At 38.5% G+C, this 23,191-nt stretch overlaps 1 protein-coding gene across 2 annotated transcripts in view; it reads left to right on the forward strand.

The window, feature by feature from the left end:
- Positions 1-14,237: 14,237 nt before the first annotated feature.
- HFM1 (helicase for meiosis 1) overlaps positions 14,238-23,191 on the forward strand; it is a gene marked incomplete at its 3' end in the record, with an annotated part of 94,267 nt that continues 85,313 nt past the window's right edge. For both annotated transcript variants that reach the window (XM_081307664.1, XM_081307665.1), the window contains exons 1-3: positions 14,238-14,322; positions 19,244-19,356; positions 20,597-20,903. In XM_081307664.1, coding sequence (XP_081163790.1) covers positions 14,252-14,322; positions 19,244-19,356; positions 20,597-20,903 — 491 coding nt within the window. In that variant the 5' untranslated portion in view covers positions 14,238-14,251. The remainder of the gene's footprint in view (positions 14,323-19,243; positions 19,357-20,596; positions 20,904-23,191) is intronic.

The following is a 23,191-nucleotide window of genomic DNA, read 5'->3' on the forward strand; positions in this document are numbered from 1 at the left end:
CACTTGCTGGTAAATAGATGGAACTGGAGACTGTCATGTTAAATGAAATAAGCCAATTCCCCCCAAAATAAAGGCCTAATGTTCTCTCTGATATAAGGATGCTGACTCACAACGTGGGGAGGGAGGAGAATTGGAGCGGAGGTTCACCAGATTGGACGGTGGGGAGGGGTGGAAGTAAGAGAGGGTGGATGAGAATGGAAAAGACAGAATGAATCAGACATAACTTTCCTATGTTCATATACAAATACACAACCAGTGTAACTCCACATCATGTACAACCACAAAAATGGGAAGTTATACTCCATGTATGTATGTCAAAAATACATCCTACTGTCTAAAAAGAACAAATACAAAATTTAAAAAATAAACTAGTCTTTCTGGAAATTATATATTGCCCTACATTTTTATTTGAAATGAGGTTCTCCCTTAGCCCTAGTCCACATGAATCTACCTTGTTGATCCATGATGATCCTACCTCCCTTCCCATTGATCAAAAATCTAAACATAAGAGCTTAACCTATAAAACTCTTGAGAATAAAACCCTGGAGAAATCTTTTTAATTTTGGACTTCACAACAACTTCATGGATATGACACTAAAATCAGGGCAACAATAGAAAAAACAGATAAATTTGACTTCATCAGAATTAAGAACTTTAATGCACCAAAGTATACTATCATAAAAGTATCATAAAAGACAATCTATTGAATAGGAGAAAAGATTGCAAATACACACACACACACACACACACACACACACACACATACAGGTTCGCTGAGGGCAGGGTTTACAGTGCACTGCAGTGATGGACCCCACCCCACTGTCTGGCAGAGGTCCATCCCAACCAGCAACACATCTCTATACCACCAGGAGCACCCACAACCCTCAAACCCAGCAGTCCACTCCCCACCTAGTGGTACTCATGGTGTTATAGTTAAAGCTTCGTCCCAGGGTTTCATAAACTGACTTCCAGACCATTCACGTATAATCGAATCAAGCCTTTATTGAAGCACACCAGTGGCAGATGACCAGAACATAAAGCTGTTCCCCTGATCAGCCCCGAACAATTGCAAGGGCACTCCTTATAAGCCTGAAAAGGGATGTTGGGGGGGGGGGCGGGGTCTAGCCAATGCAAGCAAGCCAGGTTACAGAAGCAGAACAGTGCAGTCAAGCGGAGGGAAGCCTAACCAATCACAGTTAGCCCAGTCACCCCAGTTACAGAAACAGAGCCCCGTTACCCTAGTTACAGAAACAATGCCCCATTAGGTAGTTCCGTGTTCTTAAAGGTTTCTATAGCAAAAGGAAAAGAACATCTTGCTCCAGTCATGACTCTTCTACTTGGCATGGTTGTTTTACAGGATGAAGTCATAAAACAAAATGGAGTCACATTTGCTCCTACTATCACAATGGCCTGATGATTCCACTTGTATGAGGAACTTAGAATATCCAAGCTCAAAGACATGCAAAGTAGAATAGAGGTTGCTAGGAGTTGGAGGGGAGGAAAGGAAAAAGAGTTATTGTTTAATGAGGACTACATCTTGTGGAGGATGATGAAAAATTTTAGGTATAGATAATGGTGATGGTTATACAGCAGTATTGTAAGGGTCCGGCGAAATGTCGGAGGAAGAGACCACAAGAGACTGTTTTATGCAACAGCAGAAGGGAGGGTTTATTTGGAGCCCAGCATGCTAGGGCCCAGAGCTCTCTATAGCAAAGAGAGATAGAGTCCTGAGAACAGCTTAAGCAGAGCTTATATACTTTCCTTGGAGAGGGCAGGGAGAGAAGTTACATTTTGTAGTTTGGCAGTTGGGGACAGCTCATTCTGGGAACAAGATTAGCAAACAGTTCACAGTTGGGGACAGCACACCCTGGGAACAAGATTAGCAAACAGTGTTTTGTTAAGCATATAGAAAAACGGAGTGACAAGTACCTATTTTATTAACCTTTCATTCCCCACTTCTTCTTCTGGTTACTTTTAATCATAAAAGTGATCATTGGGGGGTGTCACATTCTGTGTCTGCTAGTGGGGTATATTGTTGTCTGATTACCATAAGTTTGATTTGTCTAATTTTGGGCTTGGAGAAAGGAAACTACACGGTTGAGTAAACAGGGTCCTAGAGTTAACAACAATATAAGAATTATTAGAGGACCGGCCAGGGCTGATAAAAGCGTAGTTAACCAGGGGGACTGTGTGAACCAAGACTCATACCACCCTTTTTGGGTCTCTCTCTCTCTCTCTCTGATGCTCTTCAAGGCGTCTTTTTAGTTTACTCATAGATTTTTTTACAACTCCAGTATGGTCGGCATAAAAACAACATTCTTCCCTTAATGCAGCACAAAGGCCCTCTTCTCTCAAGAAGAGGAGGTCCAACCCTCGCCTGTTCTGTAAAACAACTTCAGAGAGAGAGAGGTTAAAGATTCCTGCAAAGCTGTGATGGAGGTTTCTAATATCTTTAAGTTTTGGTCCATTGCTGTTTCTAATTGGGTCATTTGTTGTGTCCCACGGACCAGGGCAGTGGTCCCTGTGCCCACCCCTGCAGCAATTCCCATTCCTAATGAGATGGCTAAAGTGAGGGATACAGGTTCCCGGCGGAACCGGGTTGTATGTCCCCTTATTTGATCTTTAAATGAACCTGCGTCATGATAGAGCACTCTGGGAAACATCTGCACTATTAAACAATTAATCACATCTGTTGACCATTTTATGAAAACATAAATAATGTTTAAGTATATAGAATTATACTGTTGTAGGGATGGACAAGGCAAGGCACCTAAGATAGCACTGAAGACAGGGAAACAGTCTTATTTGGTTGCAACCGGATTCAGAGGACATTGCTTCTGTTGTAATCAATTAATCCCCTGAACCCCAAGTTTAGGTAGTTTCAGAATTTTGTACTCAACATGTAAGGGAAGGGGCTCAGAAGTTCACAGTCTGTAGAAGTTCACAAAAAGCAGTTTTTGTTTCTGTTTTTTTTTTTTTTCTCTGTTCTGGGCAAGTTAACTTTTCAAGGACACCTGGGAGGGGGAGAACTTTTTTTTTTCCTTGTCAGCTGTTACTATGAAGCCCAGTTGATAACTTTTTTATCTTAGAAATGTAGCCATCTCTGTGAAGCCCCAGCTCAAGGCCAGAGGCCCTGTTCACATATTTTGTGAAAAACTAGTAAGGGGGTGTCTAGCTTAGGAGTGCTGATTTTTCCAGCCAGTGGCCAAGTAGAACAGGGCAACATGAAAAGAGGAAGTTTATCTATACTGAACTCTTTTATAGGGACTCTTTTGCTGAAAGTCCTAAAGTCAGTCATGGTGAAGACTTCTGGAGAAGGTCAGTTAAGACTTTTCTGTGGCCCTGGTACAGAGGGGGAGGACGGGGAAGGCGGTGCTGAGAGCAGCTCCGTGGATTTGAGAATGAGGAAGGCTAGATGTAAAAGAATAATGGGAAAGGGGTTTGGGATTTTCCTAGCAACAAAAACTTGAGTGGTAGAACAGGTAGAGTAGAGGGGAAGACTGGAGTGAGTATCCCAAAAAGCCTGTGAGGGACTTTAAATTTTTAGTAACCTGTTTTCAGTGATGACAAAGTAACTTTAAAGGCCATTTTCATTACATCTTGGATATGGGTCTGAGGGCTCTCCTCAGCTGGTTTGAGCTTTGGGATAGCTGGTAAGAGGACCTGGTGGGACCCAGTGTGGGCACTGACAGGAGAAGAGAGGAGTGAATAGGTGGAGAGATACCTCAGTACCTGTTACTTTAGCAAGGGGGCAATGGTCTGAGAACCGGCGGAGGTTTGGGTTCCATCAGGTAGCCCCTGTATGTTTACATCCTTATGACTTATAGAAGAAGTCGGTTTTTCCCCCACACAGCCGTGACTGTTTGTGGCTTTGATAGTCCGCCGGGCAAACATAGTAATCTAGGTTAGCCAACCTACATCTGGCTTGCATGTCCCTACATCCATAATGTTTGTTTCTATTATTTATGGTACGGAAGGGTTTTAATGGAATTTTAGTGGGATCCTCTTCATCAGGGATACCCAATAAGAAAGACCTATAGCCAGCTGACAAATGTCTGGGTGGAGAGATGGCCATTAGGTCCCTAAGGGGGCTGTATGTGAGATAGATCATACTTTTTGTCCAGTAGGATTTGTGATTAGCCATCGCTGCTGTACGGGCTGATGAGGGTTAGGACTACTGGTGGTCAAGGGGAGAGTCTATAGCCTTATCCACATGGCAAATACGCAATTTGAGAGGGTTACCAGTTTTTTTCAATTTTTAGCTAGAGTCTGGACAGGGCGCAGGCTTCAGATGAGAGTCATGGATCCAGGAAGTGATTCCATTTACCTTTACCGCTGTAGGTGTTATAAGTAGTACCTGGTATGGTCCTTTCCAGCGGGGTTTTAGGGATGACACCTGATGTTGTCTTACGTAGATGAAGTTTCCCACTTGATATCGGTGTGGAGTCCCTTCGTCCCTAGGTTGGTAGGCAGTGGCCAGCTGTTTCCACAGGTATTGCTGGGTTCTTTTAAGAGCTTTAAGTCTGTCAAGCAAGGGGGTGTGGAAGGAATTGTTAGGTCTTAGAGTTGGGGTTAGGTCCCTTACTGGAGGAGGGGCACCATAGAGAATTTCATAGGGGGTGAGGTTACACAAAGAAACAGAGGGAGTATTTCTTGTATGAAACAGTGCATAAGGCAGGAGCATAGTCCAATCTTTTATGCCGGTCTCTAAGCTTAACTTCGTTAAGGTCTCTTTAATGGTTCTATTTATTTTTTTTATCTGTCCTGAGCTCTGGGGTCTATAAGCATAATGTAACTTTTAATTAATCCCCAGGGTCCTGGCTAACCCCTGACTTACCTGGGCCATGAATGCCGGTCCATTATCAGACCCTATTACCTTAGGCAGGCCGTATCTTGGAAAAATATCTTCCAGGATCTTCTTGACCACCATTTGCACCGTTTCTTTTTTTGTGGGGAAGGCTTCAATCCATCCTGAAAATGTATCTCAAAGATTAGGAGATATTTAAGTCCATACCTTGCTGGCTTAATTTCAGTAAAGTCCACTTCCCAAAATTATCCTGGTCTGGATCCTTAAAGGCGCCTTCCTGCAGGAAGCTTGGAAGGGTAAGCATTAACCAATCGATAGACCCGACAGGCTTTTGTTACCCGTTCAGCTATTTCCTTTCGCTGTGAGCCGGTTAGTGGAAAACTCTGTTCTTGATCCTTCAGAAATGCCTGCAATTTCTTTGAACCAAGGTGAGTGAGTTGATGTACATTTTTAATGTAGTGTAAGGCTTTCTGAAATTGCAGGCTGGGCTCAGTAAAGTTGAGGAGTTCAGTGTCTGTGTCCTTATGTTCCCCTGGTGTGGAAAGTGTTAACATGGTTACTCCATTTAGGGCTGCCAATTTAGCCTCTTTATTTGCCCTCTTGTTAGATGGGGGTGGTGTCTGCACAACGGTTTGTTTTCTGGGCTCAATGAGCCATTGTTTACCGCCCCTAAGGGAATAGTCCAGGAAGATTACTTCTTGCTGGCAAATTTGGGCCTTTTTGGCAGAAGCTCTATACCCGAGTTGAGCAAGCTCGGATAATAGTGCTTGGGTCCCAGACTCACAGTTTTCCTTGGTACCGGCTGCGTAGCAGGTCATCCACATATTGAAGCAGGGTGACTTCAGGGTGCGTAGTTCTGAAGTTGTTGAGATCTCTGTGGAGGGCTTCATCAAAGAGAGTGGGGGAGTTTTTGAACCCCTGTGGGAGTCTAGTCTAAGTTAGTTGACCAGACGTTCCGGTTTCTGGGTTTACCCATTTGAAAGCAAACAGCAACTGACTATCTTTGTACAGAGGCAAGTAAAAGAAAGCATCTTTTAAGTCCAGAATAGTATACCATTTTCGCTCAGGGTTCAGGGTGCTAAGCAGATTGTACGGATTAGGTACTGTGGGGTGAATGTCCTGCACTCTGTTGTTGGTCTCTCTTAGGTCTTGAATGGGGCAATAGTCCCCGGTTCCTGGCTTTTTTACTGGTAGCAGGGGAGTGTTCCAGGCCGATTGACAGGGCCTTAGGACCCCTAAGGCCAGATATTTCTGAATATGGGGCTTTATCCCATCTTTAGGTTTTTTTGTTGTTGTTGTTCAGAGGATATTGGTTAATATTAATTGGGGAGGCTGAGTTTTTAACTCCACTGTTATTGGAGGTTGTTTTATGGCTAGGCCTAAATTAGTAGTTTCTGTCCAGGCATCTGGGTAATCTGTTATCCATTTCTGGGGTAGCTTGCCTGTTTGATCAGTCTTGGGGGGGTGTGAAGAGTTGATGTTCATCTTTTACTGACATAGTTAAAGCCATGACTATAGGAGTTTTTACTGAAGGATTTAGAAATTTCATTTGGGGGCCTTTAGGGTTAAAAGTTATTCTGGCCCAGAGTTTGGTGAGCAGATTTTTGCCCATCAATGGGGCCGGGCATTCTGGGATCATTAGGAAGAGTGATGGATTTTTTTTTCCCCAGGTCCATGGGGTCCATGGTCGTCTTAGTTGTCCAAGCCCGATATTTACTGCTGTTAGCCCCTTGAACTAGAGACCTTTTAGTTGATAGAGGGCCCAATGGGGCCTTAAGGGCTGAGTATATTGCCCCTGTATCCACTTCAAAGTTTACTGGAGTCCCCTCCACTTCAAAAGTTACTTTGAGCTTGGGGAGGGGATCCGAGCCCCAACTTTCTTAGTTATCCTCCAGAGTTAGAATGGTTGGTTGGCGTGGCTGTTTCTTTTTAGGGCACGCTTTGGCCCAGTGTCCTTTTTCTCTACAGTAGGCACATTGATCTGAGGCCAGAGGTGGCTTTTGGCGTGGGCCCAGGTATCCCTTTCTGTCTCCCTGTCTTTTAACTTTTGGCCTATTTGTTGTTGTAACCAGGACCTTAGTCAATGCCTCAGTCTGTCTTTTGCTTCTTTCATCCTCCCTTTGCTCCCTTTCTTTCTCCCTCCTTTGTTCCTTCTCTTCCTCAGTTTCTCTCTTATAGTATACCTTCTCAGCTTCTCTGACTAAATCTCTCAAAGTCATATCTTGTAATCCATCTAAGCGTTGTAATTTTCTTTTAATATGCAGGGCAGCTTGCCCAAAAAATGCCATAATAACAGATGCCTTTTGATCCTCTGCCTGAGGATCAAAAGGAGTATATTTCCTATATGTCTCCATAATTTTTTTCAAAAACATAGAGGGAGATTCATTAGGCCCTTGAATAATCTCTCTTACCTTGGCCAAATTAGTTAGCCATCTAGTGGCTGTTCAGAGACCCGCTATTAGAGCCCGGCGATAAGTGGACAGATGTTCCCTACCTTTAAAGGTGTTGGGGTCCCAGTTGGGTTGGTTCAAGGGGAAGTTGTGTTGGTCGCCCATCTGGTCCGAGGATATTTTTTTTTAGCTTCCAGGAGGATGCTCTTTTGTTCCTCTGTCATGAAGAGAGTCCCTAGGAGTTGTTGGCAGTCATCCCAAGTAGGCTGGTGTGAAAATGTCGGCGGGTTCTTTGAGTTCTTTTAGCTGGGCCAGTTTCTCCTGGGGAGGAGGGGCTGTGTGTGCCATGGGGGAGTCATTTGGAGGGCACTGGGCCAGCTTAGCTTCCTCCAATGGTGGAGAGGCTGAGTCAGCAGCAGGGGAATCATTTGGAGGGTGTTGGGGGTTGGGGGATGAGGGCAGGGGATAAGGAGTGGGAGGAGAGTCCAGTAGAGTGAAATCTTGAGATTTAGGGAGAACAGAGGGTGGTGGAGGAGGAGGAGCAGAGGGTTTGAGAGACAGAATCGTGGGGGAAGGAGTAGGAGCGGGGGCAGGGACAAGGAAAGGCTTCACCCATGGAGGAGGAGATTTGCAGAGGTCCTGCCAAGTTAAGATATACAGCTGTTGATCTGGATGGCTATGTGGCCCCGGCTGAAGAACAATATCTCTGACTTTTTGAATCAGTGGGGAGTAGAAAGATCCTTCTGGAGGCCATCCAACTCCAAAGGTAGGCCATTCTGTGGCACAGAGAGTCTGCCAGGTCTGGCGTTTTACTGAAAAAGAAAGATTCTGAGCCCTTATGTGGACTTCAGTCCAGTGATCAAGGGCCAGGGACAGAGGCGTGGAATGACTCTGTCCCATAATGAAAGTTACTTGAACAAAGACAGGGACAATACAAACGTGACACAAACACGGACATACAGTAAACAGTAAACGTGTAACACAAGTTTAGAGGCAAAGATTAAAAACAGACAGTGAATTCAACCTGAGAGAAAGAATCGTTGCCGGCAAAACCAGACGGGTTGGCAGCAGAATACAGATGAGGGCACTTCCGTCCCTCCCAGATGGGGGCATCTCCATCCCCCCCCAGAGTCTCTCAAAGCGTCCTTTGAGAGACGTGGCCTGTGGCTTCAGGGACACGTTTGTTCACCACCGCCAGGGGGAGCTCATGCTCTCCATTGATAACCACATTCTGCCAACCCAAACCAAAAAAAAAAAAAAAAAAAACCAGAAGGCTCTGAGAGCTCACGCTCTTCGCTGAACCAAAAAACCAGAAGGCTCTGAGAGCTCATGCTCTCCGCTGAACCAAACCAGAAGGCTCTGAGAGTTCATGCTCTCTACTGAGCCAAAAACCAGACTCTGAGCGATTGAAAAGGAAAAACAAGAAGGAGAAGAAGGAGGAGGAGAAGAAGAAGAAGAAAAGGCGCCTTATTTACCCCCCCTAAAGGAGTCTTGTTGAGGTCTCCCTGTCCGGTGATGCGCACTTCCCGGCCAATGCACCAAATGTAAGGGTCCGGCGAAACGTCGGAGGAAGAGACCACAAGAGACTGTCTTATACAACAACAAAAAGGAGGGTTTATTTAGAGACCAGCATGCTAGGGCCCAGAGCTCTCTATAGCAAAGAGAGATAGAGCCCTGAGAACAGCTTAAGCAGAGCTTATATACTTTCCTTGGAGAGGGCAGGGAGAGAAGTTACATTTTGTAGTTTGGCAGTTGGGGACAGCTCATTCTGGGAACAAGATTAGCAAACAGTTCACAGTTGGGGACAGCACATCCTGGGAACAAGATTAGCAAACAGTGTTTTGTTAAGCATATAGAAAAACGGAATGACAAGTACCTATTTTATTAACCTTTCAGTATGAATGTATTCAAAGTCACTGAATTATACACTTATGAATAGTAGAAATTATAAATACTATGCATATTTTACCACAATTTAAAAAGGAAGGAAAGGAGGGAGGGAGGGAGGGAGAGAAGATGGGAGGAAGGAAGGAAGGAAGGAAGGAAAGAAGGGAAAAGAAAGCTCTTTAGGTGGAAGCGGAAGCAGAAGGAGCCCTGTGTTCTTGACCATAAGAGTCTAGAATAGTCGGACTCTCTGTCTTGCTAAGCTGCAAGGCAGAAGGAGGAATCAGTCTTGGTTAAAATACTAGACTCTTGCCTTTCCTGCTGAACTTTCATAGATTTTTTTTCTCCTTGAACAGACCAATTTTTTTTTTCTGTTTGCTCCTATGACCATTTCCAGAGGACATGACTAGTTGTTTCTTTAATTTTCACCAGTTTCACTGAGGAATGAATTAGCAGAGCTCCTCACTCAGAAGTTGATATGGATGACTTTTTATTTCAAATGTTAAGTTATGCTATTTAATTTGGAGAATAGTTATAGCATTGATTGTAAAATTAAATCTTTAGGATTAAAATGTTCTCTTGAGAAATGTGGCAGCATGGCTAAAAAACAAGACAATGTCCCCAAAATGGGATTTTTAGTAATCAATGTCCTGATGTTTCCTTTTTAAAACTAAACCTTTCATATTTGTATGAAGTTATTTTAGGGGAAAGGCAAGGCTCTGTAGCATTCCTAGTACATTCTTGAATAAATGATTGGATTTGTTTATGAACATGGTACCATTTGCTACTGTGTGCTTTGACGATAGGTTTCTCTGTACTAGCCTGTTGCTGAATCCCTTAATTTATCACAGATGCTGTTTTAGTTTGGGTTGCTACAACAAAATACCATAGACTAGGTGGCTTAAATAATTTATTTCTCACAGTTCTGAAGACTGAAAAGTGCAAGATGACTGTGCGGGCAGATCTGGTGTCTGCTGAGGGTTTCCTTTCTGACTCTCTTTACATTCACATAAGGGGGGAAAAGAACAAGTTGGGTCTCTGGCCTCTTCTTTTATAAAGGCAATAATGTTATTCATGGATGCTCTACCTCTTGAACTAATTGTCTCCGAAAGGTTCAAATACCATCACATTGGGGATTAAATTTCAACATATGAATTTTAACAGATTGGAGGATTCACAAGCATTCAGTTCCTAACATATGTATCTTATTTTGCTAAGACAGTTTCTTATATATAGGTCCAATACCTTTGAGAGAAATGGTAATTCAGCTTTTCTAGTATGAATAGTTTATGAGGTCATTAGATTATTAGTTACTTTGCCCAAAATACTTAGTCAGTTTATTAGTTTATCATTATTAAAATATTTGGTTTACCAAAGTCCTAGAATGATTTTATGTTCCAGGGCAGATGAAAAAATATTATTGAGCATTTATCATGTGCTAGGACTGTTACCACTATTATTTTATTTATCCCTTGCAAGAATATTTTAGTTAGGAATTAGTGTCATTGGGGATAATGAACTAAGACTTAAAGTTTGTGTTTTTCCAAGGCTATCTAGCTAATAAACAGAGATGCAGAGAGAAGAACCAACAGGAATCAAGCAGACTGTAGCATATGGACCTAGATGTCAGATGTGGGGGGTGTCAAAGAAAGGATAAATATCCCTGAAAGAAAGACATCATCGATTAGTTGCTGTTTTTCCATCTACAAAAGTTTTCAGCAAAAGTAACCCCTGTCAATCTTCAGACAATAATTCTGTTAAGGAAATTTAAAAGGTTAACTTATAGTTTGTTCACATTTATAGCATGAGTACACACACTGTTTCTGTAAACCCTTGATGGTTAAACATTTTTAAGTGTCATTGTACTTTTTAAAATATTTATTTTTGAAATTTAATTTTATCTCTGAAATAAATTCATCAAGGTCATATTGACCTCATGGGTGTCATTATGGTATTTTGATAAATAATATACCTAAAGAATTTTTTAGGTAATAATATAATGGAGGTCTCCTAACTTCCATGAGAAAGGCAGCTTGGAGTGTGTTTGGGAGTGGGGTGCTGTTGGGGCAGTGGGAGAAGCAGGCTGTTCGGGAAGAGCTATCACTTGGTAGACTCTTAACACCTAAAATCAAAATATTTATTTAATGAGAGTTGATGCCGTACACTGAGAATGATGTATTCAAAATCAATCATAAACTACTGGGGAAACCAGGAGCAGTGGAAAAGGAAGTCGAGTCCCAGCGATCCATTGCTTGGAGCTCGGCTAAGACCCCTTGAGGGGGGTCCTCCGAGGGGCTAGAGAATCGGCGCTCCGCCTCGAGCTGCGGGCGGGGAGGTGAGGACTGGGAGCGCAGGCAGGAAAGGTGGGGACCGGCTTGGAGGCCCGCAGGGAGGTAGGGACCCAGCCCAGGCGGGGCGCGGTGTTGGCCAGCGGTCCCCAAGCTTCAGACCCGCGTCTGGGCCGGCGCTAGGCTCCTCAGCGCGTTCCTGTCAGAAGAAGACCGGGCCACCTGACTCGCGCACGTTAAGGGACCCGCCCGCCACGGGGTTGGTCGTGTGGTGTTTTGTCCCGGTAGCTGTGGTCCCCCTTGGGTGTGTGTCCGGGGTTTCTCTCCTGAGCTAGAGCTGGGTGGGCCTCCGCATCTGTTTAGGCGACTCGTCTTACGGCGGCGGGAAGGAGGCCGCGGTGAAGTGCGTGGTCCCAGCGCTCCAGGCGTGGGCCGCGCGGGCGCCCTGAGGCTCCCGCGCCGCCGGGGAGTTCTAGTGGGCGATCTGGGATCTAGCGCCCCGGGGGGCCACCGTGTGGGAGGGGGAGCCTTGGGCTGGGGCTGCGACTGGGGTGCTTTTCGCTGCCTGAGACCTGGAGACTGCGGGAAGGTGTTCCCTTACTGTGTCAAACTCCCTGCAGTTGCTGAATGTTGGTCTCGGTTTCTTCACTAACGATTTCTAGCAAGTCAGTAATTTATTTGTATGTGAGTTTCTGCACTTTTGAAATTGTATTTTTTACATTAAAAATGATAAAGTCATAGGTACGAAAATTTTATCAATAAGGATTATACAAGATAAAAAGTGCTATAATATTATCAATGTAATTAGAGAAGACAGCATCAGCCTCCAAAGCCGCTGGGATTACAGGTGCCAGAGTGCCCGGCTATAATAGTTTAAATTTGTAGTTTTATTGTCTTATTTGTAGTTTTATTGTCTTGTTTGCAGCTTATTTTACTCAAGCTGGGCGTGGTGGCGCACACGTGCAATCCCAGCAGCTAGGGAGGCTTAGGAGAATCCAGTTCAAAGCCAGCTTCAGCAACTTAGCGAGGCCCTAAGTAACTCTTCAGTGAGACCCTTTCTCTAAATATAAAGTATAAAAAAGGGCTGGAGGGGCTGGGGTTGTGGCTCAGTGGTAGAGCGCTTGCCTTGCATGTGTGAGGCAATGGGTTCCATTCTCAGCACCACATAAAAATAAATAAAATAAAGGTATTATGTCCACTCACAACTAAAAAAATAAATAAAATAATAAGGGAGCTGGGGATGTGACTCAGTGATCAAGCGCCCCTGAGTTCAATCTCTGATACCAAAAAAAAAAAAAAAAAAAAAGAAGAAGAAGAAAAAGAAGAAAAGAAACACAAGCATATAAATGATGTTAGCCTTCAGATTTTCTTAAATTCTGAGGTATTATTTTAAAGCCAAGAAACATTTGTTATTTTTTCGGACAGTATAAAAATGACTAGCATTTTTGTTTATTATTTTTCATATAATTGTTTTCAAGTTTTAACATTGGTTATCTAATAACGATGTTAACAGATTGTCCGAGATATATATAAAACCATATTAATTTTTTTTTACTATATCTTTTCGTTGATGACTGAGTGATTAGTAAATTGAGAAAAATAAAGAGGCCAGTTAAACATATTAGAGGACAGAAAACCCAGCAACTAAAACAGTGAAAAACTCCACAACGTTCTGGATCAGTAAGAACAGTCTTAAAGCCATTTGCAGGTTTAGCCCTCTTATCAGTGGTATTTCTCCAGAGATGGACTTGGAAATATTCCTTTCTTCCCCACATCAGTTCTACTTGTATCTTTTTTCCACATCAGGGAATTCTCAAAATTGGTAATGAGGATTTCTCCTCAAGATGGTACTCATATAATTTCTTTGATTTTAATTTCTATCCTGAGGATGAATTTGTAATGTATTAACTATCACAGAGTAAGCGAAATATAATTCACGTTTATAATTTGTGCATCTCATTTCATGTTTTGACCTATAGAATGTTCTATCTTGTTTCAGAATTTAGAGAAAAAAAATGGAAGGTAGATTTAGTGTGCACAGGGAAGTAATTGGAATAAGAAAGAAGCAATGTGAACCTGTAGAAATGGTGCTGTGGTTTCCTTTCACATTTGAGTCTTTTTTCAGCCCTACATTTTTATTATATTCCTGGTGGCCAGAGGTGAACATTTTTAACCTTTACATCTCTGAATATCTTAAAGCAAAAAAAAAAAAAATTTTACACCATTTTTGAGTGTAAAAATATGTATGTGTTAAATTTATCTATTTTGTAAAAGTTCAAACACATGAAAAATAAACTATTATTTTGAACCCACACATAACGTTACATAGTTTTAGCAGTTACCAACTTGTCACCAATAATATTTTATCAGTACATTTCTACCATTCCCCCTTTATTTTGAAGCAAATTCCTGCATAGGTACATAGTTGTATTAGAGGTACACACATTCACAATAAATTGTAATAACTCAAAAATAATACTATAAACAAAGTATTAACCCAAAAGGAGCAGTTAATTTTGTGTTATTGAAGAGGACAAATTTAGAGAAGTCTTTGAAGAAGAAATGACATTTAACCTATACTTTGAAGAATGGACAAGAATTTTCCAGGAAGAAAATATTTTAAATATTGGTGCAGTATGAAGAAAGGGGTACAAAATGTGAAAATATATGAATGAGTAGAGAACACAGTATGTTGATATTGAAATGCTTTGAAAGTCACAGAAGTTGAAACTGTAAGACTCATCTGTGGTTATATTTTAAAGGATGTTCTGAGAAACTAATGACTATAGTTTACTTATCCATATTTTCTCCATCTTTGTAAATAAAATATAAACTACCTTTTCTATATCTTGTAGATTTATGACAAAGTCCAGTTTTCAAAGATGTCAAAACTAAATGACTGCTTGTTTTCTGTGGATAGTTTGTTTTTTGAAAACCCAGATGAAATTGAAAAGTAAGTCTATCTCAAGGGCTAATAATACAGTATATTATTTTAGAGTTTAAAAAAATTAGGGAGTTTATTTTCTTTCTGATAAATACACAAATAAAAATGGCAGATCAACAGAATGATTGTATATTTGGAAACATGGAATTCAGATTCACTGGTAAGTAAGGTTCAGCATCTTAAATGTTATAGTTTTAAAAATTCAATTAATTCCTGCCAGTTTTATGTTCATTTGCTTTACATTTTTAATTTGTCAAGTTGTTCTTGACTAAGGTAAAGACTGGAAATAATGGTCAAAGAGTAGCTGAGAACAAGAAGTGATGACACGTTTTGAAAACAGAATGAGCATGTACCAAAGACTAACTGTGATAAGCGTATTTAGCACGGCAATGTGTAGGGATGGAAATAAAGATGTGAGACCATGTAGATTGCTCTCAATTCTGAATTTTATATGTATTTGTTATAATAACCTATTTTAATGAACCCCCTTATTGCTTTCACTCCTTCATTCTAATAGTAATTCAAATATTGATTGAATGCTGAAAGGATATAAAAAGAAAGAAACTCACTTCTAAAAGTTAAAATCTAATTGATTTTAAACACACATATGGGAAGTCATTAATAAATAATCTGACTATGTAAATCATGATCCAGACTGGAATACTTTTTTTTAACCACATATTTCAATATTCTGTATTTAAACTCATTACATAGTATGATATAACATATCCATGACTCATATTCGGGGTTTTTTTTTTTGGACACAGAATCAGTATTTGAAATATTCTATGGTTAGTTATAAAGGAAATACTTTTAAATATTAAAAACTTATGATGGTGGTGGTGGCAATGATGATGAAGGACAGTAGTTTGATCTTGTTTGAGAATTGTGGTTAGCTCCTTTTAAGAGTATGAGAAAGTAGAAATATGTCACTTGGGAATTATTTTTAACTAATTTTTTATATATATGACAGCAGAATGCATTATAATTCTTATTACATATATACAGCACAATTTTTCATATCTCTGGTTGTATACAAAGGGTATTCACACCAATTTGTGTCTTTATACATGTACTTTGGATAATAATGTCCATCACATTCCACTATCATTTCTAACCCCATGCCCTGTCCTTTCCCTTCCCACCCCTCTGCCCTATCTAGAGTTGTCTATTCTTCCCATGCTCCCTCTTCCTACCCCACTACCAGCCTCCTTATATCAGAGAAAACATTCGGCATTTGGTTTTTTGGGATTGGCTAACTTCACTTAGCATTGTCTTCTCTAACTCCATCCATTTACCTACAAATGCCATTATTTTATTCTCTTTTATTGCTGAGTAATATTCCATTGTGTATATATGTATAGACTGGAAAACTTTTGAGAGTAAAAAAGTACATCCTGCTGGAGCAGCAGGAGTAAATCAGGACTGTAAGTCAGTGTATTAGGATTAGGGTTAGGCAAATTTTGGAACATATGATTGTTCTAACAATAAAACATTAAAAATGTATGAAAAATGATTAATATTCATGCAATAAAATTTCAGATTTGGAAGAAAGTAACCTTTAGCAAGATGATCAGGTCAGGCTTTATGGTAGTGAGGAGAGGCTTCAGGAGTCTTTGAAATATCTGATAATTCTTTGGACATAGAGAAAGTAGGCATTGAAGGCCCACTGTTAAAGGGGAAAAAAAAAGGAATGAAGATGGGACAAGTCTCAGTATTTGAGGGGATAGTATATAGAAGTTTTTTAGAGTAGATGGTTCATAAAGGAGACAAATGGTGCATAGAGTTCTAAAGTTGAGCATAGATTGTGGTGGGTGTTAAATGCTGTATAATTCTCTATGTGTTAAAAGCTGTGAAATTAAATCAACAAACATTTCCTGAACAGCACACCTAATTATATAAAACACTGTGCTAAGTATTGCTTATATAAATGGAAATAAAAGCAAAGCCCTTGGATATTTACAATCTAGAGACAATATCAGACTAATTAGCTGTTTCTATCTATTATCTGTATACACACATATACACACACACAATACAATAAGTATGAGAAATATTGTGGATTCAGTGTATAAAAAGAGGGGGAGAAAATCTTTGAGAACCTATGGAAATTTCTTGGAAAAGGTAGAATTTGAAGTGGGGTTTAAATGAACTTAAACTCTAGTGCCTAGAAAAGCACCTGGCATGTGCTAAATAGTTGTTGAATGGATTAATGAATGAATAATAGTAGAATTTCTATAGGTGGATATGGGTATGAGGCTGAGTAAAAGGTCCAGAAGAGTATAGAGTTTATCTTTTTAAATTTTTTTTTAGGGAGGAAGGTGGCACTGGTGATTGAACTATTTAGTTACATCCCCAGTCCTTTTTAATTTTATTTTGTAAGACAGAGTCTTGCTAAGTTGCTAAGGCTGGCCTCAAACTTGGAATCTTCCTGCCTCAGTCTCCTGAGTCACTGGGATTACAGGTGTGTACCCAGTTCCAGCAATAAAGGATGTATCTTTGAATAAAGATGAGGAGGCACAGAATGTGTTATCTGTTTGGTATTGTACTAGCTTTCCATCACTGTGACAAAATACTTAAACAAAGCAAAAGTTTATTTTATCTCGTAGTTTTGAGGAGTTTGGTCCATGGTCATTTGGTTTGTTGCTTTTGGGCCTGTTGTGAGGCAATATATCATGGTGGGAGCACCTGGTAGAAAAAGCCCTCACTTCATGGCAGCTGGGAATCAAAGAGAGGTGAAAGGGTCAGAGTCACACTCTCTCTCAAGAGCATCCCTCTGATGAGATAAATTCCTCCCCCTGGGCTCCATCTCTTAAGTGTTTCACCACCTCCCAATAGTGTCACAAGCTGGTAAGCTAGCCTTTTAACATATGGGCCTTTGGAGGACACTTATCCAAACTTTAACAGGTATATAACAAGTAGTTCAGTTTACCCTAAACCTAAAGGTATGTGTAGGAGAATTAAAACTGTAAGGTACTCTAAGTCCCTTGGGAAGTTTGTCATTATCTGAAAGCCACTGAAGAATTTTGAATAGAGTACTATGATGAAAATGATTCTAAATTAATGTAAGAATGTGTAAGGTGTATTAGAGAGAAAGCCTGGAGGCAGTGAATTCAGTTAAGACACTATTGTTCTCAATCAGATGTAAGTTGATTAGGATCTTAATTATAATAGTGACAATGGAAATACAAAGAAAATGATGAATTTCAGAAGCATTAAAAGGAATATGTATCTATATATTGTGAATAAAAAAAGATTATGCTATGGTTTGGAGTTGGTGACTGGGAGAATGATGGCACCTCTAGAAAAAAAGAGGGAAATCATAAAGAAGATTTAATTTTATGAGGAGACTGAATAGTAGAGCTAGATGTATACTTCTTATATCCCATTATTCTCTTTCTTGGATTTTCTGGAATGGTCTCTATATAGAAAAGAGTTAACATAACAGGCCTAAATGGCTATCCTTGCAAAGCCTGTTTGCAAGGTTGACCTTTGGTTGGAATCTGAGAACAGATTTCAGGAAGGTTCCCACCATTAACTGATAACAGTGGCTCACTGTGCATAAACTGTTTATACAAATAATGTGGTTTATGCAAACACCTGCTTTTCTTCTGGGATTCTGGAATTTATATGTCCGACAGGGAATGCTTGGGGGTGATTAGTCCCCAATAAACCCTGACCATTGAGTTCCAAATGAACTTTCCTCATTGGTAACATTTCATGCATATTGTCACAATTGGTTATTTAATGTGACCCTTGTGTGGAGAGGACTCTTGGAAACTTGTGCCTGGTTTCCCTAGGACTTTGCCCAATTGCTAGGAGTAGGACTCAGCTAGGAAATCGTTGAACTGGGTGTGATCTTAGGAACCCTCTGTCATAGTCCTAAATTTCAACTGCTCTGGCATTTGCTCAGTCTCTCAGACATTGTCAAATAATGTTGTGGATTTTTTATTTGAAAAATATAGTCATAGTAGCTATGTGCTAGGTACTAAGAGGGACAGAAAATTCAAAGATTAAGTCTCTTACTTGGGAGAACTTAGTACAATAAATGAAAATAAATTAATCTTAAAATGCTTGGGATTCAGTGTAGGCAGTATATATGGTTTTTTTCCTCAAGTTTTTCCTGTCACCTAGCACTTACTTTTTATCTTAATGAAAGCAAGTCAACTTTGATTGGTAAAGATATGTTAAAGCAGTATCAGTTAATAAGGTCACAGCTGAAATGTATGGACAGGTAAAGATGCCAACAGGGTGGCAAAAATCTCATCAATTACCATTGACTTATAAAGTCAACCAATTTTAACCAATTTCTTAGAGATTTTGTGGTTGCATATGGTTCTGAACCAAGTATTTGGGTTAGGACATTAATTTTCACTCAAGTTGTAGGAATACTCAAGAATACTAATAATGGAGTGATTTACCCAGTAAAGACCCATGATTATAGGTAAGATACATCATAAGTAATTTGTTACATGTAATAGTTAAAGTGCAGAGTTTGAGAATGGTTTAGTACTTTTTAAAAAGTTGGAATAGATTTAAAATTCCTATCACTGGCATTTCAATTAGAGAAAATGAAGTGGAACTATTGCCATTCCTATTTAGGTAGCATATCTTACATGCAGTGTTATTAATTTTTTAAAATATTTTTATAGTGGATGGACACAATACCTTTATTTTATTTTTATATGGTGCTGAGGATTGGATCCAGTGTCTCATACATGCTAGGCAAGTACTCTACCAACTGAGTTCCAATCCCAACTCCAGTCCCCGTATTATTAATTCTGTGACACACAAGGGAAAAAAGGTTGAGAACATTGCTGTATAGGGATAAATCATAGTGGTAATAGAAATTGAGTAAAGTTTAATAAATATATGTTTCTGATTGTATATCTTTTTAAGCATATATTCACATTTTTTATATTTTATATAGCTATCCAGACAATGAAAAATCATTGGATTGGTTTCTCCCTCCTCCTCCATTGATTTCAGAAATTCCAGATACTCAGGAATTAGAGGAGGAAATAGAAAGTCATAAATTGCAAGGTAAGTTATCATATATTTGTTGTGAAACCAAATGCATGCAGTTAATGTCAATATAAAAAACCAGTAACACATGAAAATATTAATTCCTTTATTTTAATGGAAAAAAATGAGAGTCAAAGACTTCTCTTATTCAAAATAATGCTCACCAAACCTTATGATCTAACACATTTACCTTCTCCATATATACATACACATATGTGTGCATAGTACATAATATCCTATCACATACTTGTTCTGACTGTTGTTCAGTGAATATTTGTTTCTCTTTAACCATTAAAACTCCTGTCACTGCTCTTCAGTTTTGCTCTTTTCTAATTGGTAAGATCTTCTGGGAGACAGAACTTTATGTGAAAGAACAAGATAACAGAAGATTATACATGTTGAGACCATTTTTTTAAATCTTGAGGAATGCTTAAACAATATATGTTATCTAATATGATGTTACTGGTAAAATTTTAATCTTAAATTGGTAATTTCATGCATAAATATTTTAATATTAAGCTTATAAGTTACATGATTTATATATAAATAGATATATGTATACTCTTGAATGTATCAAATACTATACTTCATGTATGGTATACATCTGGTGTAATATTTATAAATAGATGGTAAAGCAAATTTAAGCTCTAATAAGACTTCTGAACTTCCTCTAAACATCCCATAGATTCTGGGGAAAAAAAAACTCTAAAGAAATGTTTAAAATTCTATCACTCTGATGAAGATATTTCTTTATCTTGATTTTAGAAGCAGGATTACAAAGTTAAAAAAAGCACTGTGTCCTATATTTTAATACTGGATCATATTCATTAAGATTTTATATGATTGACCATTGTATTTCTGTGTGTAAATTATTTATATAAAGTTTTACATCCTCATAATTACTTGTATAAGTATGCCATTTGTAGTAGCCAAAATAGTTAAATATTAAAATTATTACTACTTTTGTCATCAGGATTTAAACCTATTTTATAACATAGATGCTGTATAAATTTTGAATTTAATCTTAATAATTCTGAAGTAATTTCTAAGTTGCTTTCAGAAACAACCTGGTATTTTGAAGCCATATATGGTATTATAGAGTATCTTGTTATTATACTAATACTTTTCTTGGCTTTCATATTTAACAAAAAAAAATTTAACTAGTAAACTTTTAAAAATTAATTAAATTTTTCATTATTATATTGAAAATGTGTTTTAATGAATAATATATAATAACCAATATATTCCTCTTTTGTAGGTCAGGAAAATAATCCAAAAATGTTAATGTCAAATTTAAAGATTACTAATGAAGACATAAATTATATTTCACCAACACAAAAATTCCAGTTTCCCTCTTATAAATATGAATATGATTATCTAAATTTAGGAGTAGCAGGTATTAATGACTCATCACATGTTGCTGGCAAGCTGACATATGGTTCTTCTCAGAAATATACAAACCACATGGGCACCAAGATAGCACCTGAGGATACTGTTCCTGATGATGCAAAATTAGGTAACGTTATAGAGGAAAAGGGAGAGAGCACACCAGCATTTCGAAAAAGGTAATTAATTAAATGTAATAAATAACATTCAGTGAATAAAGTGGAATATTAATGTGTTCATCCAAAAATATTAAACATGATAGATTCTGAATGAGAAAAACAGTAATAACAAAGTATTATACATTAAACATTCTGTTATATTTGGGATTCTAGATTTTTACCTTTAAGGACCTTACAATTTAGTGGGAAGCATAGATACATAACTAAAAATAATTGACTAAATACTTCATGGTATGACTGTTATTTTCATGAAGTAAGTATATTGTTAAAGCAGAGATTGTTAAACTTTTTATCATAAGTACCCCATTGCATTTAAAAAGTATTGAAGATTCCCAAAAAGTTTTTATTAAGGTAGGTTATATATATATCAGTATTTAATCATATTAGAAATTAAAACCAAAAAATTAAAAAGTACTTATTTACTAATTCATCTTAAACTCATACTAAACCTACTACCGATTAATCTAATTAATGAATTTTCAGTTAAAAAGACTTTTCCTACATGAAATGTAGGAAATAATGTGTTAAAAATACATTAGAGGAACATATTAAAAATAATGTGTTGTATACTAATGGTCCCTGACATAGTGATGATTTGACATAGGAATTTTTGACCTTATGGTGGTTTGAAAGCAATGTGCATTCAGTTGAAACTGTACTTCAAATTTTGGACTCTGATCTTTTTCCATGTTAGCAATATATGGTACCATACTTTCTCACTGAAACTATGCAGGCAACAGTAGAGAGCCATAGCTCTCTGTCAGCCACTCAGTAACCAGGGTAAACAACAGATAATCTACAGTGTACTGTGTTACTAAGCTGCAATGTTCAGTAAGTTAGATATAGTAAGTGCATTTTTGATTTATGATTTTCATCTTATGATAAGTTTATTGGTACATAACCCCACTTTAAGTCCAGGAGCATCTATGTATATAATAGAATACTATTGAGCCATAAAAAAACCTAGGAGGGGCTGGGATTGTGGCTTAGTGGTAGAGTATTTGCCTCGTATGTGTGAGGCCCTGAGTTCGATTCTCAGCACCACATATAAATAAAATAAAGGTACATTTATAACTAAAATAAATATATATTTTTTAAAAACCTAGGAAATTTTGTCATTTGTGGCAACACGAATGAATGTAGAAGACATTATGTTAAGTAAACTAAGCCAGGCACAGAGAATCAAATAACACAATCTCCCTTGTATGTGGAATCTAAAGAAGTCAAACATAGGGCTGGGTATGTAGGTCAGGAGGAGAGCACTTGCCTAGCATATGTGAAGTTCTGGGTTTGATCCCCAGCACTTCAAAAAAGAAAAGAGGTTGGTTGAACTCTGAAATGGAGAGTAGAATTGCAGTTATCAGAGTCTGGGGGAGATGTGAAGGAGGAATGCAGAGGTATTGATGAACAAAGTTGCAGTTATATAGAAGTTCTGGTGTTCTGTTGTGTAGTAGCTGCAGTTAATAGTAATGTATTGTATAATCCAAAATAGCTAGAAGAGAATGGTCTCATTCCAAAGAATTGATAAATGTTTGAGGTGACAGATTTAATAATTACCTTGATTTGGTTACTACAAACTGTATATTTGTATCAAAATATCACTTTGCACCCCATAATTATATATAATTACCAGTTATCTATTAAAATTAAAAAATTAAGTTCTATTTTCTAAAACAAAGAAATAGTTTAGTGAGAAAAGTGGCATTGTTTTATATTTTTGCAATATAGTTGGATTCTCATTTATGTCTTTTAAGTCTGTCGTGATGTCTTGTGACTTGGCTTAGTAATATTGTGAAAATAATTTTGATTTAATGGACTCCCTGAAAGAGTCCCAGACTGTTCTTTGAAAACAGGTGTCCTGGAACATTTAACATGAGGCATGATCTACCCCAATCAGGGAAAACTTTCTTGAGTAAGTGGTGTTTACACTTAACCTTAAAGAAAAATAGAAGTAAAGTAGGTGAAAATAAAGAGGGAGAGTGTTAATAGGTAGAAAGAGTAGAATGTACAGAAGTCCCGAGGTAGCACAGAGTTAAGCAATTCTTTGCAAAAAGTTCCTTTAGTTTGAAGTAAGACAATGCTGAGAGGTAAGGTATGAAGGAACTAAGCCATTCAGAATCTTATAGACCATGATCAACATCTTGTACTTTAAGGCCATGTTTCTTAAATTATAGCCCCTAGACACACTGTATTGAGGCACCTAGAATGGTTTTTAAAATTTTAGATTTCTGGATCCTACCTTAGACCTATTAAATCATAGTTTTAGTAAAGATGAGAATGGGATCTAG

Source organism: Spermophilus citellus (assembly GCF_964194105.1).
Source record: "Spermophilus citellus genome assembly, chromosome: 9".
Classification (NCBI taxonomy): domain Eukaryota; kingdom Metazoa; phylum Chordata; class Mammalia; order Rodentia; family Sciuridae; genus Spermophilus; species Spermophilus citellus.